Source organism: Hyperolius riggenbachi, chromosome 3 (assembly GCF_040937935.1).
Source record: "Hyperolius riggenbachi isolate aHypRig1 chromosome 3, aHypRig1.pri, whole genome shotgun sequence".
In the NCBI taxonomy this organism is placed as follows: Eukaryota; Metazoa; Chordata; class Amphibia; order Anura; family Hyperoliidae; genus Hyperolius; species Hyperolius riggenbachi.
This window is the reverse complement of record NC_090648.1, coordinates 172,710,907-172,735,691: the sequence shown is the minus strand read 5'-3', so window position 1 is coordinate 172,735,691 and position 24,785 is coordinate 172,710,907. Positions and strand designations below refer to the sequence as shown.

Here is a 24,785-nt window from a genome sequence, read left to right as displayed (position 1 = left end):
CCTCTGCAATCAGCTGACCAGCAGGTCAGCTGACCGGCTTCCTCCCAGCATAAAGGTCCCGTCTGTGTGCGTGCCCGCGCGAGACGGTGACCCCCCTACCAAATGTACGTTCCGTCCTCGGTGTCCTAGACGCCGGGAGGACGGGTGGCGGCATGGAGGCAGCTGCGGCGGCAATGTTCGCCTGTTACAGTACCCCCCTCTAGGCGTGGACTCCGGACACGCACCACTCGGCCTATCTGGATTCAACCTATGAAACTCCACCCTGAGTTCCTCTGTATGCATGCGAGAGAGTGGTACCCAGGATCTCTTCCCTGGACCATACCCTCGCCAATGGACCAGATACTGCAAAGAGTTACGCACTCGCCGGGAATCCAAGATCCTTTCTATCTCGTACTCAGGCTCTCCATCAACCACCACAGGGGGGCGGAGTGGAATCCACACACACGGCAGGTTTCAAAAGTGATACGTGAAACGTCCTACCACCCCTGTGTAATGAATAGCGGAGATGCCGCCGCGCGGTCTGGCGGCGGGGTGGCTGTCTCCGCGTTCAGACCGGCGGTTTCCGCACAGCAGCATGCGTCTGGTTTGTCTGAGCCTTCTAGTGCACACAGATGGAGAGCTACGTGTGCGCGCGCCAGACGACAGGACATTTATACCAACAGAAGGGGAATCAGCTGATCAGGCCAATCAGCTGATCCCAGCTAAGCTCTGGATTGGCTGAGTGGCTCGGGCGGAGCTGCACAGCACTACAAGTATATATAGATCTTGCTTGTCCGTCGCTGGTTGTCTGCCGTTGCGAATACTTACGTGTGAGCACTCAGACCTCAGTCAGATCCCACAGTGTGTCAGAACCAGGTGGACCTGGGAATTCACACTTAGCCATATTACGTTCTTGTTACTACTGTGTTATACTTTAGACCACTTCCAGGGTGTTGAGACCACGGACCTCACACCCAAGCTTAGGATTACTGTGTCATTGCTGTGTTATACTTTAGACCAGTTCCAGGGTGTTGAGACCACGGACCTCACACCAAAGCTTAGGATTGCTGTGTCGTTGCTGTGTTATACTTTAGACCAGTTCCAGGGTGTTGAGACCACGGACCTCACACCCAAGCTTAGGATTACTGTGTCATTGCTGTATTATACTTTAGAGCAGTTCCAGGGTGTTGAGACCAAGGACCTCACACCCAAGTATAGGACACTGTGTTATTCCTTAGACTAGTTCCAGGGTGTCGAGACCAAGGACCTCACACCCCAGACTAGGACTGTGCTTTATATCTGTCTACCAGTTGCCCGACCTTTCTGGCTGTCACTCATTCCTCGAGTGTTCAGCCTGTCTGTACTATCCGTGACACTATTCCACCAAGTGTCAGTTAGCTGCAGGGACCTCCTGCTCCTCAGAGAGTCCTTCCTGCAGTGCAGCCAGTGGCCTCTATCTCATAGGAGTCCCCTGGCTGCAGTACAGTCTGATTACCAGTTTACCAGGGAATCACTGGCTGCCAGATTATCTCTATCCCCTCTATTAGGAGATAGTCACTGCATAGCCGAGGGCCACCTGCTCCTTAGGTGGTCTCTGGCCAAAGTATCTCTGTCTCCCGCCTCTCGGGAGATAGCCTACAGTTACACCAAACACTTACACTTCATTAGGTGTCCAGAGGTTAGTCATACTTGTATTATTGGTGATTCTGCAGATCATCCATAATCAGGTATACGTCTGTATTGTTGATGATTCTGCAGATCATCAATAATCAGATTCTCTCTGTGTGTTGACACCAATCGTTACACCCTGAAACTAGGTGGGAGTGACACCATGTAGGTAACTTTATTCACCTTCTTGAGAACAGGATAGGGCCCTATAAATTTGGGACCCAATTTCAAGGACAGATGTCGAGTGGAAACCCACACCAAGTCTCCGGGTGCAAAATTCCACTCGACAGAACGTCTCTTATCAGCTTGCTTTTTTCTGAATGGAAAAAGCCTTTCTCAAATTTTCTTTCACCTTTTTCCAGGTATTTCTCATGGACCCAGACCAATGTTCCAGAGCTGGAAGTGGTGACGTCACCACTAGCAGTGTTGAAAATTTGGGTGATCTCCCCGTAACAATCTGGAACGGAGAGAACCCTGACGATGCAGACCTCAAGTTATTGTGGGCGAACTCGGCGTAGGGTAAAAACTTAACCCAATCGGTCTGGGTATAAGCCACGTAACATCTGAGGAACTGCTCAAGGGCCTGATTTACCCTCTCGGTCTGACCATTGGTCTGTGGGTGGTAGCCGGAGGAAAATGGCAACTTCACCCCCATTTGATGACAGAAGGCTTTCCAAAAGCGAGAAGTGAACTGGACTCCCCTATCTGACACCACATCCTGGGGAATCCCATGCAGTCTAAAGATGTGGAGTACGAACAGCTCTGCCAATTCCTGTGCAGAGGGGAGTCCGTTCAAGGGGATGAAGTGTGCCATCTTGCTAAACCTGTCGACCACCACCCATATGACCGTTTTACCCTCAGAGAGAGGCAGTTCGCCCACGAAATCCATTAACACATGGGTCCAAGGTTCCTCGGGCACTGGAAGAGCCTGTAAGGTGCCTGCAGGAGCTCGCCTAGAAGTCTTGCTTCTGGCACAAAAGGGCACAGCTTCCAACAAACTCTTTACAATCGGAACTGATTGAGGGCCACCACACACTCCGACTCAATAATTCCTGGGTACGAGCCACCCCAGGGTGACCAGCATTTTTGTGGGCATGAAATGTCTCCAAGACCTTGAATCTGAACTGGAGGGGAACAAAAAGAACCCCCTCTGGTTTGCCCTCAGGGATTTCTTGTTGAAAAGGGGCCAACTCTGATGCCCAATCCAACTCAAACTCTTCCCCGGAGGGTTCAAAATCCTGCTCAACGGTCTCCACTACTTGTGCTTCAGTAGCTGCGAGGGGAACCTTCTCAAGACAATGGACATGGCAGTAAGGTGACCAGCTTATTAACTGCCTGGTACGCCAATCAATGTCCGGGGAGTGCTTCTTTAACCACGGCATCCCCAGGATGACCGTGGATGTGGACATCTCTAACACCAAAAACTGCATTTGTTCCCTGTGCAGGGCCCCAATCTGGCATGACAACACAGGAGTCTGAGTGATGGTGAGTGGCAGTGGAGAATCGTCCACAGCTGTGATCTTAATCTGTTCCCCCACAGGAATCAAAGGAAACCCAAATTGATCCACAAATTTTCTGGACATGACATTTACAGCGGAATCTGAATTTATAAATGCCTGGGTAGTGTGAACCTAGCCCTCCCAGGTGATAGCACACGGAAGCAACACACGTTTATTATTTAGAGGTAAATCTGGATCGCCTAGGGTAGTACCTCCAGCTACTCCTAGGCGATAGAGTTTTCCGCCTTCTTAGGACAAGCAGAAACCAAATGCCCTTTATCGGCGCAATACAAACATAGCTTCTCTGCTCGCCTTCTGTTTTTCTCCACTTCTGAGAGCTTGGCCTGTCATATTTGCATTGGCTCGTCAGCGGGTGGAGAGGAAGGCGTAGGAGCTGAGAAAGTACAAGAAGAGAAGCTTCTTGAGGGCTTAGCCCGAGTTTGCTTTTGATAGCGAACTCGCCTATCAATCTTGATGGCCAAAGATATGGCTTCATCCAAAGTCTTGGGTTCTGGATGACCCAACATGAGATCAGACACGGGGTCAGACAATCCTGACAAAAAACAGTCTAAGAGTGCGTACTGCCCCCACCTGGCTGACATTGCCCATCTCCTGAACTCAGCAGCATAAACCTCAACGGGACTGTGACCCTGCCTGAGGGTCTTTAACTTCCTTTCAGAAGTTACTGCTAAGTTACCTAGACACCGGGAGGACGGGTGGCGGCATGGAGGCAGCTGCGGCGGCACTGTTCGCCGCAGCTGCCTCGTTTGTTACATCCTGTTTCTTGCCCTGGTTGGAAAAAAGTTTTATTATTTTGCTAAAAGTTAAAAAGTTTCGCTAAAGATCTTATTGTAACATTGCTTGAAGAATCTTGTCTGCTTGTTTGCAGCAGTCTCTGTGTTCATTGCGGTCTTTTCCATGTTGACTGAAGAGATGCTATGCCCAGCATCAGTCCGGTCAGTCTGGAGATAATCTACTATACTGATAGGCTTAAAGGACAACTGAAGTGAGAAATATATGGAGGCTGCCATATTTATTTCCTTTTATACAATACAGGTTGCCTGGCAGTCCTGCTGGTCTATTAGGAAGCAGTAGTGTCTGAATAATGCCAGAAACAAGCATGAAGCTAATCTTTCAGATCTGACAATAATGTCAGAAACACCTGATCTGCTGCATGCTTGTTCAGGGTTTATGCTAAAAGTATTATGCCCAATCTACACGGTACGATTTTTTGCCCAATTCAATACCCGACTCGATAAGAATATTGAATCGGGTACAAAATCGCGTGCCAAAAAAGCGTGTCTATTCAATTCTGTGGTCGAAATTCGATGGGAATTGAAATTGAATCAGACAGGTTGGAATTTATCTGATTAAATCGAGTGCGATAGCGGCAATTGACTCTTTGGTAGTGTAGTATCGATATGCGATCGATATGCGAACGGTCGATCTTTTGTCCTGCCCACAATAGAGTTGTCAACTCTGTGGGAGGTGCATCGTTAATCGAATCATGATCGAAATGCCATTGTGTCGTGTAGAGACCGCGATCGATTCGATATGCGATCTTAGCAATCGTATTAGCATATCGATCGCATATCGGGCTAAAAATCGTACCGTGTAGATTAGGCTTTAGAGGTAGAGGATTAGTAGGATAGCCAGGCAACTGGTGATGTTTAAAAGGAAATAAATATGGCAGCCTCCATAACACCCTTGCTTCAGTTGCCCTTTAACCAGATGATGCAGCATGGTGATGCACCTGGGTTATACCAGACTGGGGGTACTTTCAAATAAGCCCTGGTCACTGTTAGATCTAGGGCTGGCAAGGAGTACTCAATGTCTTTACTACTGATGATGATGCCTCATACTCTGGATCGGTGTCTCTTAGGGCTTGTGTAGACTAGGGGTTTACCATGGTTGATTTTCAGTTGTGTTAGTTTTCCACATACTGTATATTCTTTCCTGCTGTGTTCAAAAAAACAGCAAATACATTACAACTGTGGTACAAATGCATCACAAACACGGTATAACTACAATTCATTTATATAGTGGAATGGCGCAGTGGTATGAGTAGGACAATCCTAAAGCTTCGTACACATGAGCTACAAATGTAGCTGGGTGCTAGCACACGGGAGCGTGTGCGCGACAGATTGGCGACAGCACGTCGCCAGGTCCCTCCGCATAAACATGGCGGAAGAGGGATTAGTGATGCGACGGAAGCTGTCGCCGACGTTCCTCCCCCCGCCGGAAGCTCCGTGTATTGCCCTATGGGTTGCTGTCGCTAGTCCGCATACACACACGGACTAGCGACAGTTGCGGTGGCAACTGTCGCCAGGCGATTGGCCGTGCCAATTGCCCCGCGACAGTTCTGAGTAGCGACGGGTCGGGGCGCACGCGCCATGCACACGGGCGACCTATCGCCGCAACACGCGCGTGCCACGTGGTTGCGGCGACAGTTGTAGCCTGTGTGTATGTAGCTTAACAGCCTGGACCCTGGAACATCTTCTGGTTAACACCCAGTCACCTTACAGAGTGTTTGCACTGGTCTGCGGTCATGCAACAAAGAAACATCATAAACAAACTTTGCTTTTTTGGACACAAAACTGCCTTGGTCTCAAAAGGGGTTAAAAAGATGTAAATGCACTACTATTGTAGCATTATGATATTCAAACCCTCAAAATATTTGGCTCTTTGTTAAAGCCAATTAAAATGAACACCATTCCATTGTACCAACAATAGCAGCGATTTATTTTCCGCTTCTTGCAGCTGTGAAATGTTCAACAAAACTAACTGCAGACAGATGAGCCTAAAAGTGTTCGGTCAGTCCTTCCTTTTAAAGCTGTCCACATAAAGACATTTTTTCCTCTATGATATAAATATGATTTTGATATTTTGTTTATAATAAAACCAAAAAGTAATGGAAATGGCTGTAACAAATCAACACCACTCAGACATTCAGCATCTGTAATGCTTTGCATTTTCTCCTATGCTTTTTATTTTGGTCTTAGTTATAGTCTAAATTTTGGATGGAATGGGAAAAGCTATTATTTTTAATTGCTATAGCAGCATCATCTGTACCGCTGCATGGAACCATAAGAACATTTAATGATACAAGTTTTGGTAGAGCCAGAGCAGCCAACAGCCCAACACATGAAATAACAATTTTATGCAACATCAATGGACAAACCAATATGTGAAAGGATCTCATGTTATTTATCTGATCTGTTCACAAATTTCCATGTGTCAGATATTGTAGCAGAACAAAATCCCATCCTGCACAACTTATCTGGACACCGCAGAGTATAGTATCTATATGTCAGGACTAGAGATGTGGCGAACGGTTCCCGACCCGTTCGCCGGCGAACATCTCTAAATCCATGGGCCTCTTACTACTTCCGGGTCGCAATGACCCGGAGTAGTACGCCTGCGCTGCCCGGCGGAGCGCGTCCTAGATCGCGCTCCTGTTGCCGGGCACTCTCTGCGCATGTGCGTGACGTCATGAGTGACGTCACGCTCATGCGCAGAGAGTGCCCGGCAACAGGAGCGCGATCTATGACGGGCTCCGCCGGGCAGCGCAGGCGTGCTACTCCGGGTCATTGCGACCCGGAAGTAGTAAGAGGCCCAGAGAGGTTCGCCAGGCGAACTGTTCGGCCCATCACTAGTCAGGACAGGATCTCTCCTGTAGCATGTTCTGTCGCTTGCAGTGGAGCTGCAACTGGGCAGTTCTGACTTGTCTGCTTGCATTCGGTTGCGCATTCACAGTGAGTGTTATTGTCATTTGCAATCACTCTGCAGTTCAGGATGCTGTCAGGATTCCTCCTATGGTTTGCTGCAGTTGAACTGCAGCCAGATAGCCCTGGATTTCCTGCATGCATGTTGTTGCATAGTACTGCATGCATTTGTTATGATAGTCTTTCAGCTAGCAAATGGTAATCAAGCCAGCTCAGAATTGAATGATTACCATTCAGCTGTGTGGAAATTTGCATACCTGCATCCATTGGCTGATGCATAAAAGTCTGCCTCCCATTTCAGACTTTGCCCGACATAGCGGTCAGTACGCTGGTCTGCTGGGCACTTTGTCACTCTGTACTAGATCTGTTACTGTAGTTCAATGCGACCTTATTATGTGTGCTTTAGCTAGTTCTTGATAAATATATATGCAGACTTGCTAATATATATTTATCCATTAGTTGAGCCGTTTGTTATTTTTCTGCATTATTTTTTATTGCCTTGTTTCCATGCCTGATGGACGTTCACTGTATCAGCGTGGGTCATTGAAGTCCATTATCCTGACAGCTTGGATTCTGCCATCACCACGTTAGTAAATGGTAGAATTCCTGCTACTCTAGTTTCTGAGAACATAACTAAAGGCTGCGGTTGCTATTAGTTACGTTCTTTCCTGTAGTCTTGCCTGTGTGGATGCTTGCTGGTGACTGGTTGTTAACCGGCTTGCTCTGCTTCTGTGGACGTGACTGTGAGCTGCGGTTGCTACTAGTTACGCACCAATCTATAGTCCTATCTTGTACCTGTCTGAATGCTTGCTATCGCTAAGGGCCTGTTTCCACTACACGCAGATTGGATGCAGAACGGATGCAGAAAACTGACTCCAATGTATGCCTATGGGAAAATCTGCATCAGAAAAATCGCGTTTAGTGGAAACAGGCCCATAGGCATTCATTGGAGTCAGTTTTTCTGCATCTATTCTGCATCCAATCTGCGTGTAGTGGAAACAGGCCCTAAGGCAGTGCAACATCGCACTGCGCTGCCTTTGTGGTTTATTTGTAGCGATATCGGAAGCCCAGAGCTGCAGTTGCTCTGGGCAACCTGTGTAGCCTCTTCCATTATTCAGCCACTAGCCTTGTTGCTCTGGGTGGTCAGAAAGTATAACCCCCAGGCATTACACCACAACTATAGACATAATGATTACATGGACAGACACAGCGGAATGTGCATCACATCCTTGACGTGGCCAGTCACAGCGAACTAGGGGTACTGTGAACCTAGTCTAACCGTTCCTCACTCTATACAGAACTGAAAACCGGACTGGACTGAAAGTAAAATGTATTGCTATATACAAAAGCTTCAGCCACATCCCTTAAAGTGGACCTTAACTCTTGCACAGGACAGAAGGAAAACAGAGAGAAATGCACCCTGTACAGTATATATTTAGAGAGTTCAGTCTGGCTAAGGCCCAGTTTACATTAGCGCTAAGAAACAGTCTGTTCCCGGATCGGAAGGGAGCGGATTGTAACAGATGTGAATGGATACAATGTTAACCTATGGATCTGTTCACAACTGTTCATTCAAATGGATCGGATCTGCACGAACCGCTGAACGGACCGCAAATTTCCTGCTGCAGCGATTTTACTGGACAACTGGACCACTGAGCCCAGCGGACCAGAAATGGATCCTGAAGAGCTGCATTGAGGGCAATGAGAAAACAGAATGTTTCTTCACACTAGTCAAGAATCGGATCATTCTAAAGGGCAAGATCCACTTCAGGGATCCGTTAGTTGATGGTAATATGGGGAAATGGAACAGAAGCAGCGGAAGGCGAATGGAGTGAAAATGGGTCCAATTGACCGGTAATCAGATATGTTTTCACGGATCCGTTTGCCACTTCAATGCAAATGAGAACTGAATTCCCCCTCATCTGTGTCTAACTACAAGTTGTAATTCAATCTCTCCCCTGTGTCACCTGACTGCCACAGCAGATAACCTCATTTGAGAGCCCAGGATGCTAACCCTATGTCTGCTTCCATGAAAGCAGGAAGTAGAAACAGTGCAGATTTTTGTAGGATTTGTATCAGCTGTTTTTCTTTAAAGGTTATTATGCTGTTGAGTATCTTTTAGTGCAGAGAGGAAGTTCTGCGTTCAGGTCCGTTCTAACAAAAACCAGTTGTCAGATAGAATGCATGCAGAAGCATCTCGCTTTTTTTTTTTTTTTAACATAGGCCTTTACCAGGCCTTTGCCTGGTCATTTTACAGCCCAATTTCAGACAAATCTAATTTGCTTTGGTTAGGGTAGATAAGGGCAATATCCTCAGACTGTTCCTGCTGCCTGTGTTCTCACTGGGAAGATGTTTCCACATTTCCTATGTCTGGGATCACCAGAGCTTTAATGTGAATGGCTGACAGAAAGTCAAATAAACAATGAAGACAATAAAAAAAAAAAAAAAAAGTGTAGTTCTGTGTTGATCACCAACCATAGATCACAGATACCAGAGTATAAGAAAACAGGAACTCCTTGGGGTAAAGTAAAATAGCAGTTATAAGAAATTCAGTGCTCTGCAGATTCGATCACTTTAATTAAATCCGGTGAGAATGTATTCCTGGATGGTTTAACGGTTAAGGGCTCTGCCTCTGACACAGGAGACCAGGGTTCGAATCTCAGCTCTGTCTTTTCAGTAAGCCAGCACCTATTCAGTAGTAGACCTTAGGCAAGTCTCCCTAACACTGCTACTGTCTATAGAGCGTGCCCTAGTGGCTGCAGCTCTGGCGCTTTGAGTCTGCCAGGAGAAAAGCGCGATATAAATGTTATTTGTCTTGTCCTTTAGACTCCTTCCACACTTTTAACAGTCCCATGTGGTGTAATTCTTCTGTAATACACCGCTGCAGTCCCAAAAGGTGAGGGATACTGTACAATGTCTGTATGTCTCACATATATGGTGAACGCACGTCATACTGTTAGGTTCACACTTGTATAAAAAACGTATCTGTGGCACTGTTATTTGGCCTGGATCAAAAACAGAGCCACGGATAGCAATGTTAAAAATAGCATCCGTCTTCACTCATTAAAAAACGGATCCGGCTGCGTTCTGGGGGACCCATTTTCAAAACCTGAACGGATGGTCCGGATTTGCAACATTTTCACAGACCCTGGATACACGGAGGAGTAGTGAAAATCAATGGCAAAACAGATCCCCCTCTACAGAGGCAGATTTGGACAGAGAAACGGATCTGTTTCTGTGTCCCAGCCTGAGGGTGGGGAGGGGGCCACCATGCAGGAGGGAGTTCCCCCCCCCCCCTCACCTGGGTCCCCCGCTCCCGCTATTTGTGCAAAATTTGTTAAAATATAATGTCCGTAGCGAGCGGGAAGATTACCTTCTCTCTACTTCCTCCGCTTACCGCGTCACTTTGCAATGCCGCCCTCCGAAGTATAGAGGGCAACATTGCAGGAAGTCTAGCAGCGAGCGGGGGGAACGCAGAGAGAGGAGGTAAGCGCTGCTGACACTATATTTTAACAATTTGCGTAAATAGCAGAAGGGGAGCGGAGACAGGGGACCCAGGTGAGGGAGGGGGACAACGACCCCCCTCCTTGCTTACCGCTGTCACCCCCATCCTGGCTGCTTCCCCCTCCACTTTGGCGCCCCTTCCCCCGGGCATACGTTTCCACGGATTAGAAATGTATGCTCCAAATACATTAAAAAGGGATACAAAAGGATTTTTTTTTTTACCAAACTGGATCCGATCTGTGCACGGAGAAGTGTGGACCTACTCTTAGGGCTGGTGCACACTACAAGAGCTCCAGTGTGAACTCACACATAGGACAACTTTGCATTATCTACCTTGGGATAGTTAAACAAGGCTGGGACATGGCCCTACAGGACCCAAGGCAGAGATGCTAAAGTGCACCACCTCCACTCATTGGACCATGGTTGCTCGCTAAGATTCTCAGCCATCCCCTCAATCACTTGTTCAGGTTGATATTGAGAGGTGCTTGCTCACTTAAGCTGTATACAAATGCTAGATGAAACTCTGTCAAGGCAGCTGATAATAACAACCGCCTCTGCTGAGAACCTAACGTGTGTACAGTGGCCCCTGAAGTCTCGGCTATCAATTTGCCAGACATATTATCCTTGCCGAGAGCATTGTTCTCTGTACTCACCCCACTCGTCGCGTGAAACACCTCGCATCATTAGCCTACAGGCTAGCGACATGTCTGTACAGCCTTGGCCCTTCAATGCGACCCGAGGGATTAAGTCCAGATTCTTGCCAGGCAACAGGACTCGTATGTGTGTAACAGACTTAATGCTGGGAATACACGGTTCGTTTTTTAGGTGATTAGATGGTTCGATAGATAATTTTCAACATGTCTGATCTCACTTTCGATTCTTTTGCCGCTCGATTTCTGATAGAAGTGAATGGAAAAAGATAAGAAAAACGAGCGAAAGATAAGAGAATCGACTGCAGAATCGAGCGGCAAAAACGATTGAGAGCAGAAATACATGGCAGAAACGAACCGTGTATTCCCAGCATTACTGAGAGGTGCTGCCCATTCAACAAATCACTCCACCCGAATTACTCATACAAAGGGTTACGTGTTCACACACTCAGTAGCCCTTCTGGCACTAGTCTTGTTTAGGGGACCCAGTAGAAAACCTCATAGGGAACAGTTCTCCAATCACAACACCCTCTACGGCACAAAGCATTGTGATTGGCTGAATAGCATAAGCATAGTTTACTACAAGCTTAAACCCAAACCAGTGGCGTAGCTAAGGAGCTGTGGGCCCCGGTGCAAGTTTTACATGGGGCCCCCCCAAGCACTCTATACATAACAATTGATACGGCGCACCAAAACCTGCTAAGGACAACCACAGTGTCAGAGTTGCAAGGGAATGGGGAACAGTTTGTTAATGATTACTACTATTCAAAGCATCTATAGAAGTGATTATTACCAGCACAGGACCAACAAAGAGCTAATACTGTGATAGAGGGTGGACACTTCGGGGCCCCTCTGGCCCAAGGGCCTCGATGCGGTCGCTACCTCTGCACCCCCTTTTGCTACGCCCCTGACCCAAACATTCGAGAGGCTGCCGTCCACCCAATCACGGTAGAGGAATTTCCCTATGAGGTTTTCTGCTGGGTCCCCTAAAGTAGACTAGCACCGCCCTTACTGCACCGCCTGTATCAGAGTGGATAGTGATGGCCCAGAAAAGTTGCCACCTGTCAGACCCAGGAGATGAGAGTGCGGCTGAGCTATGCGCAGTGGCACACATATCTGCTGTGCAATTGTTCCAGGCTGTGGCTGCACGGATTCAAATGCACACCTTCCCCCCAACGCAACCAAGGCTGGTGTCCGTCTCTCCCTGCCCTGCCGCAGCTACCCTTCTGGGGCCATCAATTTGGAATAGCCTGCAAAGGGTCACATGGCTCTGCATCTTGGCTGGCACCTGCAAAAAAACAAAAATAAATGAGTGGCGTAGCTAGTTCATGCCCACTCTCCCTCCCCCCCCAAAAAAAAGTTGTCATGACCCCCATAACAAGTGTAGCCACAAAAAAAACACCTGAAGTATAGTCCTTTGCATCAGAGGAAGGGAAGGTTAACAGTTGGAGCCCCAATGCAGCTCTGGGCCCCTTACAATTGCAGGCGCTGCTCCCCTAGTTACACCCTTGAAATAAGTCATCCCACCTAGTGGTCCCTGCATTGAGCAAATAAGTAAATCATCTCACCTAGTGGTATCTGCATAAAGGAAACAAGTAAATAAAGCATTCCCCTTTTGGCATGCCTGTAGGTAATAACACGTTCCATAAAAAAAAACAAGTGTCTTTCTGATAAACTTTTCTATAGCTGTGCTGGGAAGTCCCTAAATTCTCCACTATAACTTAAAGAATGTCCCCAGCACCTGACTGGCAGCCAGGTAAGCCCAGCAGGTAGCCTCCCTTGCGTCAGGCAGGTGTGAGTGTGACCAGGCAGGAAGCAGGCTGCACATGTAGTGACTGGAGATCAGTCAGTCTGCCGGTGTCATCCAGCAAGAGGCAGCGCCTCCTCCCCACAGGAGCTCAGGCAGGACACCTCCAGTGAGTGAGTGGAGCAGCAAGGCACACAGAGAGGGTGTGGGAGAGCTCAGGGCGGGAGGGCAGAGCTGCTGAACTCTCTCTGCTGCTAGTTGTTACACACTTGCACAATCAACAACGAAAACGCTCGCCGCACGTTCAGGAACAGCTTCCCATGGAGTAGCAGGGTGGGCGTGCTGCTTAGCTGGAGGTACAACTACTGAAGCTATGGGCTAGAGAGGACGCAAACAGCCTGGCTACTACTAGTCCTCTGCCTGACTGACCATGGCTGCTGTGCCAGCACTGCTCTCCCCTATCACACTGCGGAATGATCGCTTGTGGATCTTAGAACTTCTCACTCTACACTTTGGGATTGCTCAGTCTCCTATATCACCACTGCTGCTTCATTGGTTTATTGCTGTTTAATTGCTGCTGGTTTCATGTGATTTAACCTCTGCAGAACCACGAGGCAGGAGGATGCTTCCTAGCTGCAGGTAAGTCCATGTCATTCAATATAAGGATGTCCCATCATCCCCAATATGCATGGCATAGAATGCTTTATTAGGTCACATGCCAATACTATAGGAAGATAATATTCTGTAAATAATTGCAATGCTGATAACAGTTGTTAGTAATTAATGTGCAAGTCATCTTCCCCACAGGCTTACACCTGGAAAGTTTAATTTGCATGAAACCGTCTCATGATGTGTGTTTGAGAATTAAGGAGACTGGACACATACTGATGATAAAACCTGTTGCCTCCCACTTCGCCACTGGGGTCAGTCTGCAATCTGATTGAGAATTGGTCAGACTGCAGGCATTGTACTGATATCTCCCACCACTCCAACCCAAGCTGCTCAGTTATCTGGCATAGCCAATATTGATTTCAATTTGATTAAAGTGATTTAATTGGCTGGAAAAAACAATCTGGCCCTAATTCAGTTCACTTTGTTTTCTCCTCAGTTTTCTCCTAGGAGATAATACCAAAAGCTAGGTGAAAATTACTTTCAAAGTTAAAAATCTATGTTCAGTGTGTGTGAAGCATTCAATTGGATAGATTCCTCCCTGATAAGACTATGATCTTTTGGCCACATCGAGCAGTGTATGGCCAGTCCGTACACAAGCTATACAGAAGTTGCCGCAAACAAATGACCAGTGTTGCGAAAACAACAGCCGATAAAAGGCAAACAAAGTGTCTTTACAGTGACGCTGTCTGTACACAGATATTGCAAAAAAACAAATCATTTAAAATGTGTGCAGAAGCAACATTACGCACAACATATGCACATTTTGGAGAATAATGTCATTTAAATGACATTGTACACACATGGCTGGCCCAACAGTCGTCTGAGTTGATCTGTCGAATGGATTGGGCAAATGCTTGATATTGGTTGGCCGTTGCTTGGTTACATTTTTTCAAGACTGTGCTGCAATCTGTTGTTCATAGGATGTTTCCACCAACCTTTTTATAGTGGTGTGTGCATAGCTTTAGTCGCTTTTCACGTCTGTTACATATCTCTTACAACTGATGCTTTCAATTTCTTGACTAAAAGAAATGTTATGTTGTTTAGAACTATGTCAGTGTCACAGCTTTTTACATACAGGCATGGATTGGGGGGCGCTAGTCTACTTTACGGGACCCAGCAGGAAACCTCATAGGAAAATTCAGCTAAAGTGATTGGGTGGACAGCACCCTCTCAAACTGCTAGATTACCAATAGGTTGCAGTAAACTATGCCCACACTATACGGCCAATCACAAAGCTTCATGCTGTAAGAGGGTACTGTGATTGGAGAACTGCTACCTATGAGGTTTCTTGCTGGTCCTCTAAACTAGACTAGTCCCGATTGGGGGAACTGCTAGAAGAAGCATACCGTCATGTGTTCCCTTACATACACGGTACAATGATATAATGTAGTTTTATAAGGTTTGTCTTATTTGCTAGAAAAGACACAACATTTATATTGTGCTTTTCTCTTGGCTGACTCAAAGGCAAAACTGCAGCCACTATGGCTTGCTCTATATGCAGTAGCAGTGTTAGCGAGTCTTGGCCAAGGTCTCCTTACTGAATAGGAAGAGCCAAGGTAAAAAACCTGGTGGCAGAGCCTTTAACCAGTACACTATCAGCTACTGGTACTAGCACTAGCTGAAGACCTGGCGTTGATCGGGTATGTGTTTGGTTGTTGAAGGCTCCAGCCACTTTCCTGAATATTAATCCTAGGCACCCAGTGACCAACTGTGCCAAGTTTGAAAACGCTACCATTAACAGTTTAAAAATGGTTGCAGTTTAAATGTTTCTATATAAAATGAATTGATGAAATTTGGCTGTTTTTATGCTCCATCCACTTTCACTAAATTTTTAACCTCCGTCACCAAGTGACCAACTGTGCCAAGTTTGGGGACTTGATTAATGTCGACGTACACACACTCACACATGCACACAAGATAGATATATACAGTATATATACCGTATTTTTCGGACTATAAGATGCTCCTGACCATAAGATGCAGCTAGATTTATATATACATATACTAAACCTGGTGCATCCATGGCGAAGGGGCATCTTGTAGATTATGCCCCCTTTGTACCTCATGCCCCGTTTATACCTCTTGTGTCCCCCTCTGTCCCCTTTATGTTCTCCTGTGTCCCCCTTGTGTCTGTCTTTGTCCTCCTTGTGTTCTGCTCGATGCTCCGTTTGTCCCCCTGTGTCCTCCTCTTCATGGGCATAGTACAGGGAGTCCCCGACATTGTGGAGTGTTGGAGATTTGTATTGGCAGGCGTTCACAGGTCAGGAAATCCCTTTATTTGGACTATGACGCAGTGACTCCCCCCCCCCCCCCACACACACACTTTTGGGGGAAAAAAGGTGAGTCTTATAGTCCAAAAAAATTCTATCTATCTATCTACACACACACACACACACACACACACACACACACACACACACACACACACACACACACACACACACACACACACACACACACACACACACACACACACACACACACACACACACACACACACACACACACACACACACACACACACACACACACACACACACACACACACACACACACACACACACACACACACACACACACACACACACACACACACACAATATGAATTTTATGTCAAAAGGTGTCTAAAGATCCAAACAGGTCCGCTTATGTTCTTTGTCCATATTTAATACTAGAGATGATCGATGAGATGTGAATACTGTAATCCTTAATTAAGCAGAAAATCATTGGATAGAAGGAAGTTTCCCAACTGCCGAGTTATTTTTTGTCCAGTTTAATATTAACCACTTTACAAGAAAGAAAATGTTACAGTCTCCTGGTTTGACATGAAAGAAACAGCAAATCCAGATGCTTATCAGAATTTTATGGAACAGATTTCTGTGGAAAATGAGATTTAAAATGCTCTATAAACCGGGGAAACCTTTTTACAGTACAGCAGAGGCTCCACTGACTATAGGGGCGATCAGTGAGATGCTAATCATTCCAGTTTCATTCAAACTTTATGCTTTTTTTTTTGTGACTGGGAAATGGATTTGATTGGTCCAATTTCAAGCTGCTTACATTTGTTGAACTCAGAATTATTAGCATCTAAGGCTACTTAACACTGGTGCATTGTAAGACCATACAATCGCATTGCTAACCTGATGCAATTGTATTGTAATGGTACGTTAACATCGGCTCATTAGCAGAGCAGTGCAACGGATCCGTTGGCATAACGCAATGCATGATGTGTGGCACTGCATAGTGTGTGCAAGAACAGTTGCAGTGAAACATACTTTGTATGTACTGTATGCTTCACCGTTGTACTTTTTCCCCTCCATTGCGATCCTTTTTTTCCAGGAGCGCAACGTATCTCCGCACTGTGAAAGTAGCCTCATTGACTGAACCAGCCTTGAATTAATCATTTTGTATACAGACAGTATTGAGGCCGGTTCAAATGGATGTCTGAACAGGCCCCCCAGTGCTTTGCCTGAATGCTTTACTGCAAGCATGCATAAAAGCTTTCGGTGGCTTCTAGCGTCCTTCACCCCCGCAGAGGGACATGGGAGTGCAGCTCTAAATGACCCATGGTTCTCTCAAACAACGACAAAATCGGGGTCTGGACCGCATGAAAATTGGGTTCACACAAAGGGCTTGACTCACTAAACCGTGATAACTCAAATATCAAACCATATGAAAAGATATCACACCGTATGAAAAGATATCACACCTTATCAACGTTAACACGCCTTATCAGAGTAGCATAGCAAGTGCTACGAACCTTATGCTTGGAAATGGCACTCGTCCTGCCCTGAGCCCGTGTGGTTTTGTAGCGCTTGTTATGCTACTCTGATAAGGCATGTTAACTTTGATAAGGTGTGATATCTTTTCATAAGATGTGATATTTGAGTTATCACAGTTTAGTGAATCAAGCCCAAATAATGGTATCGGCACTGCCGGCGGTAAACGTCGTACAGCTGTCCCTGTGACCCGTTCCTTAATCATTTTATAAGTAGACACCTGTTGTGTGGTCTGATGTTCTGGCTGTATTAGCACACTTGTTTTACAGTAATTATTCTGACCAGTTGAAGACAGACAATTCTTGATCTACAGTAAACACATGTTGCTTTGAGGCTGTGTGAGCATGTGTGTATGCATAATAAATAATTCAAATATATAGCTTCTTCAGATATGTTAGAAAAGCTTCTCCATCAAAAACTACCATGCAAGATCGCTTCTCCATCCCAAACCACCACACAAGATCTGGAAAATGTGAGCTGTGCTGCTTCTCCTATTGGTCAGCTTTGCTTATAGCAACACAGGTACATTTCCAGGTGGATGTGTATTTAGCGTCATACTCCAGATTCCAGCAAATAGTAGGCTTATTCTTTGTGACTGTCCATTGTTAGAGTAAGAAAATCAGGAATGAATGAAGCAAGTGACAGCTGCTCCAATCTGTGTGGTTTGCATGCCAAGTGTATTATCCGGAGATTTGTAGAGATTACTTGGGTATAGAGTGTCATTTCTAGTAGAATGAGCTGCCAAAAGCTACAAGCAGTAATGTCAAAATGACCATCAATTATTGTGACCATCAATTATTCTGACAACAATCAACAAACTGGAAGAGTGAGGCCAGCAGTAGGTCATGATGGATACTGAACAGATATGATCACTTTCATCTGCCATGAGTCAGGAGGTGTCATTAGAAGTTCTTAGACAGGATCTTACACTTTTTATTTTCTTTCTTCTTCATTTAGAAGTCTGCAAGAAGAAATTGCGGTGTGCAGACATTGTCCATCCTTTGGCTGTCCACTGATCCAAAAGGAGAGAATTGCTCTCTGGTGGCTTATGAGAATGATCTCCAAAGCTAAAAAGGGTCATTTTAAGCCCCATCCAAGCAATTTCTAATAAACCAAAAACAAATTATTATTATTAGTTCATATAGCATCTTCTAAACATTTTAGTCATGTCATTAACTGTACTTTAAAGGAGCTCACAATGAAATTCCTATCATAGTCCTAGTCTAATGTCCCTACCATAGTCTAAGACCAATTTGGTAGAAATAATATTGTTGGAGGAAACTGGACTGCCCAGATGAAACTCACACAAATACATAAAGATCATACAAACTTCATGCAGGTAGTGTCCTGACCCTGAAATTCCATTTCGGGGGAGACATGGCTGAGATTCCACTCTCACTCTTATGGCTGTGGTTTCTACAGTAGGGGATGTTACGTACTTATGAAACTTGCGCCTAGAATGCTACTTTAGTGAGAGGTAGCCATTAAATGAATAAAACTTGGATCAGGACTTTGAGTTTCTGGCAGGTATCCACAATATATGCCTAAACTGTTTTTTTTTTTTTTCTCTAGGATTTGACAAGCTGAAGCAAATGCCAGGATAATGTTAAAGAGAAACTTCAGCCTAAACAAACATACTGTCATTAAGTTACATTAGTTATGTTAATTAAAATAGATAGGTAATATAATCTCTTACCCACCCTGTTTTAAAAGAACAGGCAAATGTTTGTGATTTCATGGGGGCAGCCATCTTTTTGGTTGAAAGGAGGTGACAGGGAGCATGAGACACAGTTCCAACTGTCCTGTGTCCTGATCATCCCTCCCAGCTGCGTGCGCTAGTCTTCAGATCTCAAATTCAAAATTAGAAAAAACATATTTGCGCCAAAACAGCAGAAGGAGAACAACAACATCAGAAATCCCATCATGCTTTGCACAGCATCAGGGGAAAAATGCCCGGGCAGTTTTCTTCTGTGCAGCTAAAAATAAGGCTTAGGTAAGAAAAACAAAGTTCTGATGCTGTGAAACTGTTAAAGAAACACCAAGCCTTTTCAGTGCTGCTGAGTAGTTTTTTTTTTTTTTTAGTCTGGAGGTTCACTTTTAAAAAAAACTGCACTCTTTCAAATGCGTAGAAAATTCTGGTCCTGGATAATGGCAGTTGAAATTAAATCCTTTAACCACTTCAGCCCGCTGGTGTTTACACCTTCAGGATGGAAGCAATTTTTCCCTGTCAGCGCTCCTCCCATTAATTTGCCAATAACTTTATCAATACTCATCACACATAAATGATCTATATCTTTTTGTTTTTGGCCACAAATTAAACTTTTCGTGGGCAGTACTTGTTTTGAGAAATAACTTTATTTTTTACAGGTTTTTTTTTTTTTCTTCATCTGTTTGCTTGGTAACTGGGGTGGGGGGGCTTTGGAAGGGATTCATTTCCTCACAGTACCACAACCCAAAACAATTGCTTAACACCTTTAACTCCCTACTTCGTCCCCCACCTCCTCCCCCTACCACATGTCTGTCAGCCGACGACTTTGCATCATACTTTACAAGCAAGATTGATGCAATACGTAATAGCTTCAACACACAACCATTTTTACCAGCTCAACCTTCACCTATAAATTTCTTCTGTCCGCCTGCACCCTCACTCACTACTAACTGCCTTCCCCCCGCTCCACAAGACCACTCTCCCACTCTAACATCTTTCACCACACTCACTGAACAGTATCTTTCCTCACTAATCTCAAAAGCACATCTCACTACCTGTGCCCTGGACCCCATTCCCTCTCATCTAATCCCCCAGCTTTCCTCCTCCTTTAATCCCGCTCTAACAACTCTATTCAACCTTTCTATCTCCTCTGGCACTTTTCCTTCCTTATTCAAACAAGCTATCATCACACCACTTATCAAAAAACACAGTCTAGATCCAACTTCTCTATCCAATTACCGTCCTGTCTTGCTCCTCCCCTTTGCTTCTAAACTGCTGGAACGTCGCATCTATTCAGAATTGTCTGCCTTTCTCTCTACCAACTCATTACTTGACCCCTTTCAATCTGGATTCCGCACACACCATTCCCCTGAAACTGTCCTCACGAAAGTTGCTAATGACCTACTGGTAGCTAAATCCAAAGGCCAGTTCTCCATTCTAATACTCCTTGACCTTTCCTCTGCCTTTGACACAGTTGATCATGCTCTGCTCCTGCAGACACTGTCATCTTTAGGAATCAAGGGACAAGCACATTCCTGGATCTCCTCTTATCTCTCTGGACGCTCTTACACTGTATCCTTCTCTAACACTATTTCCTCCCCACACCCACTGTCTGTTGGTGTACCTCAAGGCTCTGTTCTTGGGCCAATTCTTTTCTCAATCTACACTCGTGGCCTGGGACAACTAATAAACTCTTTTGGCTTCCAGTATCACCTCTATGTGGACGACACCCAAATCTATCTCTCAGCTCCTGATCTGTCATTACTACTATCTAGAGTCCCCGACTGTCTACGTGCCGTTTCTGCATTCATATCCTCCCGCTTCCTCAAACTCAACATGACTAAAACGGAAATTGTGATTTTTCCACCATCGCTATCTACACCCCCACCAATTGCAACCATAACTGTAGATAACACCCCAATAACCTCAACCACTAAGGCCCGCTGCTTGGGGGTTATACTTGACTCAGAGCTCTCCTTTAAACCTCACATTGCCTCATTAACCACCACCTGCTATTTCCAGCTCAAAAATATATTCCATATCCGTCCCTTCCTCACACAAGAGGCCACCAAAATGCTTGTTCATGCCTTAATCATCTCCCGCCTAGACTACTGCAACACCCAGCTCTGTGGTCTTCCAAAAAACAGGCTAGCACCTCTCCAATCCCTTCTAAATTCAGCAGCCCGCCTCATTCACCTTTCCACACGCTCTTCCGAATGCAGCCCCACTGTGCCGCTCTCTTCACTGGTTACCCATTACCCAGAGAATCCAGTTCAAACGCCTGACTCTAACATACAAAGCCCTCCACGGGTTGTCTCCTCCATACATCTCCTCACTAATCTCAAGATATTGTCCCCCCCGCAACCTTCGCTCCTCCCAAGAAATTCTCCTGGCCTCTAAGCTGATCACCTCCTCTCATGCTCGCATCCAGGACTTTACACGAGCATCATCCCTTATCTGGAACTCTCTTCCACAGCCTGTACGTCATTCTCCAAACCAGGGCATCTTCAAACGCACTCTTAAAACACACCTTTACAAGCTTATAACATTCTATAGCCCTTATCTGTCACATTGTAATCAGAGGCAAAGGGTCACTGCCTCATCCATCCTCCACCCCCTAACCTAGTGTCCCCCCCCCCACTACCCATTAGAGTGTAAGCTCGCAAGGGCAGGGTCATCCTCCTAATGTTTACTGCTTTGCAACAATATATATATATATATAATTTATTTTTTTTAATAAAAAAAAAACTCTGGTGTGGTTTTCACCACTAGATGGCGCTAGAAACATGAGGTGTTACTTTTTTTTTTACTTTCATTCACCATCTTTCTTATGAATGAACATGGCTCGCTCCTGATCGGGGTCATATCTATTCATTACAGGCACTGCAATTGGTTCGGGGAAGCCTTGCTTCCCTTACCCAACCGCCAACATAAAAATACCACCACTTGGGGTGGCAGTCACGTCGGCATGCACGCCGCGCACCTGACGCTTAAACATTGGACGAGAATACTTGTCCAGTTAGCCTTAAGCGGCGCCTACCTTGACGAGAATACTCGTCCAGATAAGCTAAAGCTGTTAAAGAGAACCCGAGGCGGGACGCAATCCCCATACTTTGGCTGGGTCTGCCTATAGAGCCCAGCCTCTGTTGCTATTTAGCTTCCCCCAAAGCCCCCCCTGCGCGCTGTGAGATAAACACAGCCTGCTGCAACACGCTGCGTGTCGACAGCGCGGCTGTGTTTTATGAGGTCTCACAGTGCGCAGTGGGGGGCTTTGGAGGAAGCTAAATCGCAATAGAGGCTGGGCTCTATAGGCAGACCAAGCCTCTGTATGGGGATTGCGTTGTAAGAACCCCGCCTCAGGTTCTCTTTAAGATGGCTGGACACTTTAAAGGGATACTGTAGGGGGGTCGGGGGAAAATGAGTTGAACTTACCCGGGGCTTCTAACGGTCCCCCGCAGACATCCTGTGTTGGCGCAGCCACTCACCGATGCTCCGGCCCCGCCTCCGGTTCACTTCTGGAATTTCAGACTTTAAAGTCTGAAAACCACTGCGCCTGCATTGCCGTGTCCTCGATCCCGCTGATGTCACCAAGAGCGCACAGCGCAGGCCCATTATGGTCTGTGTCTGCGCAGTACACTCCTGGTGACATCAGCGGGAGCGAGGACACGGCAACGCAGGCGCAGTGGTTTTCTGACTTTAAAGTCAGAAATTCCAGAAGTGAACTGGAGGCGGGGCCAGAGCATCGGTGAGTGGCTGCGCCAACACAGGATGTCTTCGGGGGACTATTAGAAGCCTCGGGTAAGTTCAACTCATTTTCCCCCGACCCCCCCTACAGTATCCCTTTAAATAGAGTGCAGGTTTATGACACTGTGTTAAGTTCTAGTGCATACCTACAGTATGCTAAGAAACTCAACCACTTGTAATTCTGCATACTGTGCAGCTTTACCACATTGCTTACCCTGCATCACAAAGCGCCTGAGCCCACTCGCCCAGTTGTGTTCTCCTCTGTCCACTTTTCAGCATCTGTAACATTGATGTGTAACTGAATAGGGGACACAACTGCGTTAGTGGGCTCAGGCCCAAATTAAGGTGGAATCAGCTTTTTTTTTGGACTGGTACTGCATTGGTAAAGTGTAAGCTGTGGTGGGAGAAGCCTAAACTTTGGTACTTGGAATCTCAGGCAACCTAGGGGAAGCAACCCAAAAAGTTAGCAATATGCAAATTCCTCAATTTTTTTTCTTGACACACCTGTTAGTTGATAAGACATTCTGGTTGACTATGACATGATGAATCTCAATAAGAGGAAATTAATGTTATATTGCTCGCAGCTGCACTCGCTTCCATGACAAAGCACCTCACAGGCGGAAAGTATGACCCGCGCCTGCACCATAGCATGAAGCTGCTCTGGCACCTGTGTAGTAAGGCCACACTCATATGTAGAGGGCAGCACGGGCGCAAAAAGGAAGAGGGTCCCAGCCGGCGGTGGAGCATCCAGAGGCTTCCCTCTACAGTGGTAAGTATCTAACCTTTTTTTTTAACCCTTCAGGTTTGCTTTAAAGGGGATCTCGGGTACTTGTAAAAAAGCGAAAACTGACACTTACCTGGGGCTTCTATCAGTTCCCTGCAGCTGTAATCTCTTGCGCTGTCCTCCTACAATGTTCCGTTCTCTGCCGGTAACCTGCGAATTATTTGTCTAACTAGATTAACAGAACTGCGGCGCGTGCTCGCTCCTGCGCACGTCATTGGGAGCTTACTGCAAAGTTTTCTTGTACTGCGCCTGCGCAGTAAGCTCCCGGTGACGCGTGCGGCCATGGGTGCGCAGCCGCAGTTCCATTCGTCTAGTTAGACGAATAATTAGCAGGTTACCGGCAGCGGGGAACGGAGCATCGGAGGAGGACGGCGTGGGACATTACAGCTGCAGGGGGCCGATAGAAGCCCCAGGTAAGTGTCAGTTTTAGCTTTTTTACAGGTACCAGAGAACCCCTTTAAGAAGGACTAATCTAAAACCTGTCAGTAAGAGGCTCAACTTCAGAAGCATGAATCAGGGCTATCAGCAGCTTTATTTTTCAAATTTAGTGCTGCAAACAGGGTGATAAGGCTGCATGAGGCCTGGGTCACGCCACAATCGCAATTGCTTAGTGATTGCATTAGCTTGGCATTTTGAAAAGTGCTCAAAAACACTCTTGGTGTGAAGCAGCCCTAAAGTATAGCCTTGTGTAAAGATTGATGCACATTTCCTTCAAGTATCTGGGATCGATGATGATTGCGCTACCTGAACAATACTTATGAGTGAGCAGTAAAACAAACAAGTTTGCCACTTTAAGAATGCTATGAATGCAATAACAAGGGCCAAGGTTTTGTGTGATCTATTGATGAGTAATGGCTCTTCCGATAAAATCTAAGCTCTTTAGTGGTAACTTAGGCACTGTCGCGCACTAACAATTTCCATTCAAATACTCTTGATTGTCTTCCAGGGTCATCTGTCTACTCAGCTGCCTTGCAGTTGGTATGTAAAACCTCTTAAAGTTCCAGTAAAAACCGGAGGATTGCATTTAGTAGAGTAGAGTCTAGTATTTGATGTGTAATAAAGTGTCAGGTTAATATAAACAAATACTGATATATCCTTGAACTGGCTGTCCTCTTTGCCCGCATCAGCCTGCATACAACTCATCGCCTAATCTGATCTGTGTCAAAAAGTAGCTTTGAGACCTGACTCCCCTCCATCATTCATCTAGGTCCTTCTCATATCCCTGGTCAGTGCATGCATGTTATATCTTGTACTTCCTGGTATTCATATGGTCTTCTATGCATGACTTTTCTGTGCAGGGAAATTAGTTACTTGTGTTGTGTAAAC

At 45.9% G+C, this 24,785-nt stretch overlaps 1 protein-coding gene across 1 annotated transcript in view; it reads left to right on the top strand.

The window, feature by feature from the left end:
- Positions 1 to 12,912: 12,912 nt before the first annotated feature.
- LOC137563165 (ADAMTS-like protein 5) overlaps positions 12,913 to 24,785 on the top strand; it is a 93,555-nt gene continuing 81,682 nt past the window's right edge. Inside the window, exon 1 of the mRNA XM_068275277.1 lies at positions 12,913 to 13,411. Coding sequence (XP_068131378.1) covers positions 13,395 to 13,411 — 17 coding nt within the window. The 5' untranslated portion in view covers positions 12,913 to 13,394. The remainder of the gene's footprint in view (positions 13,412 to 24,785) is intronic.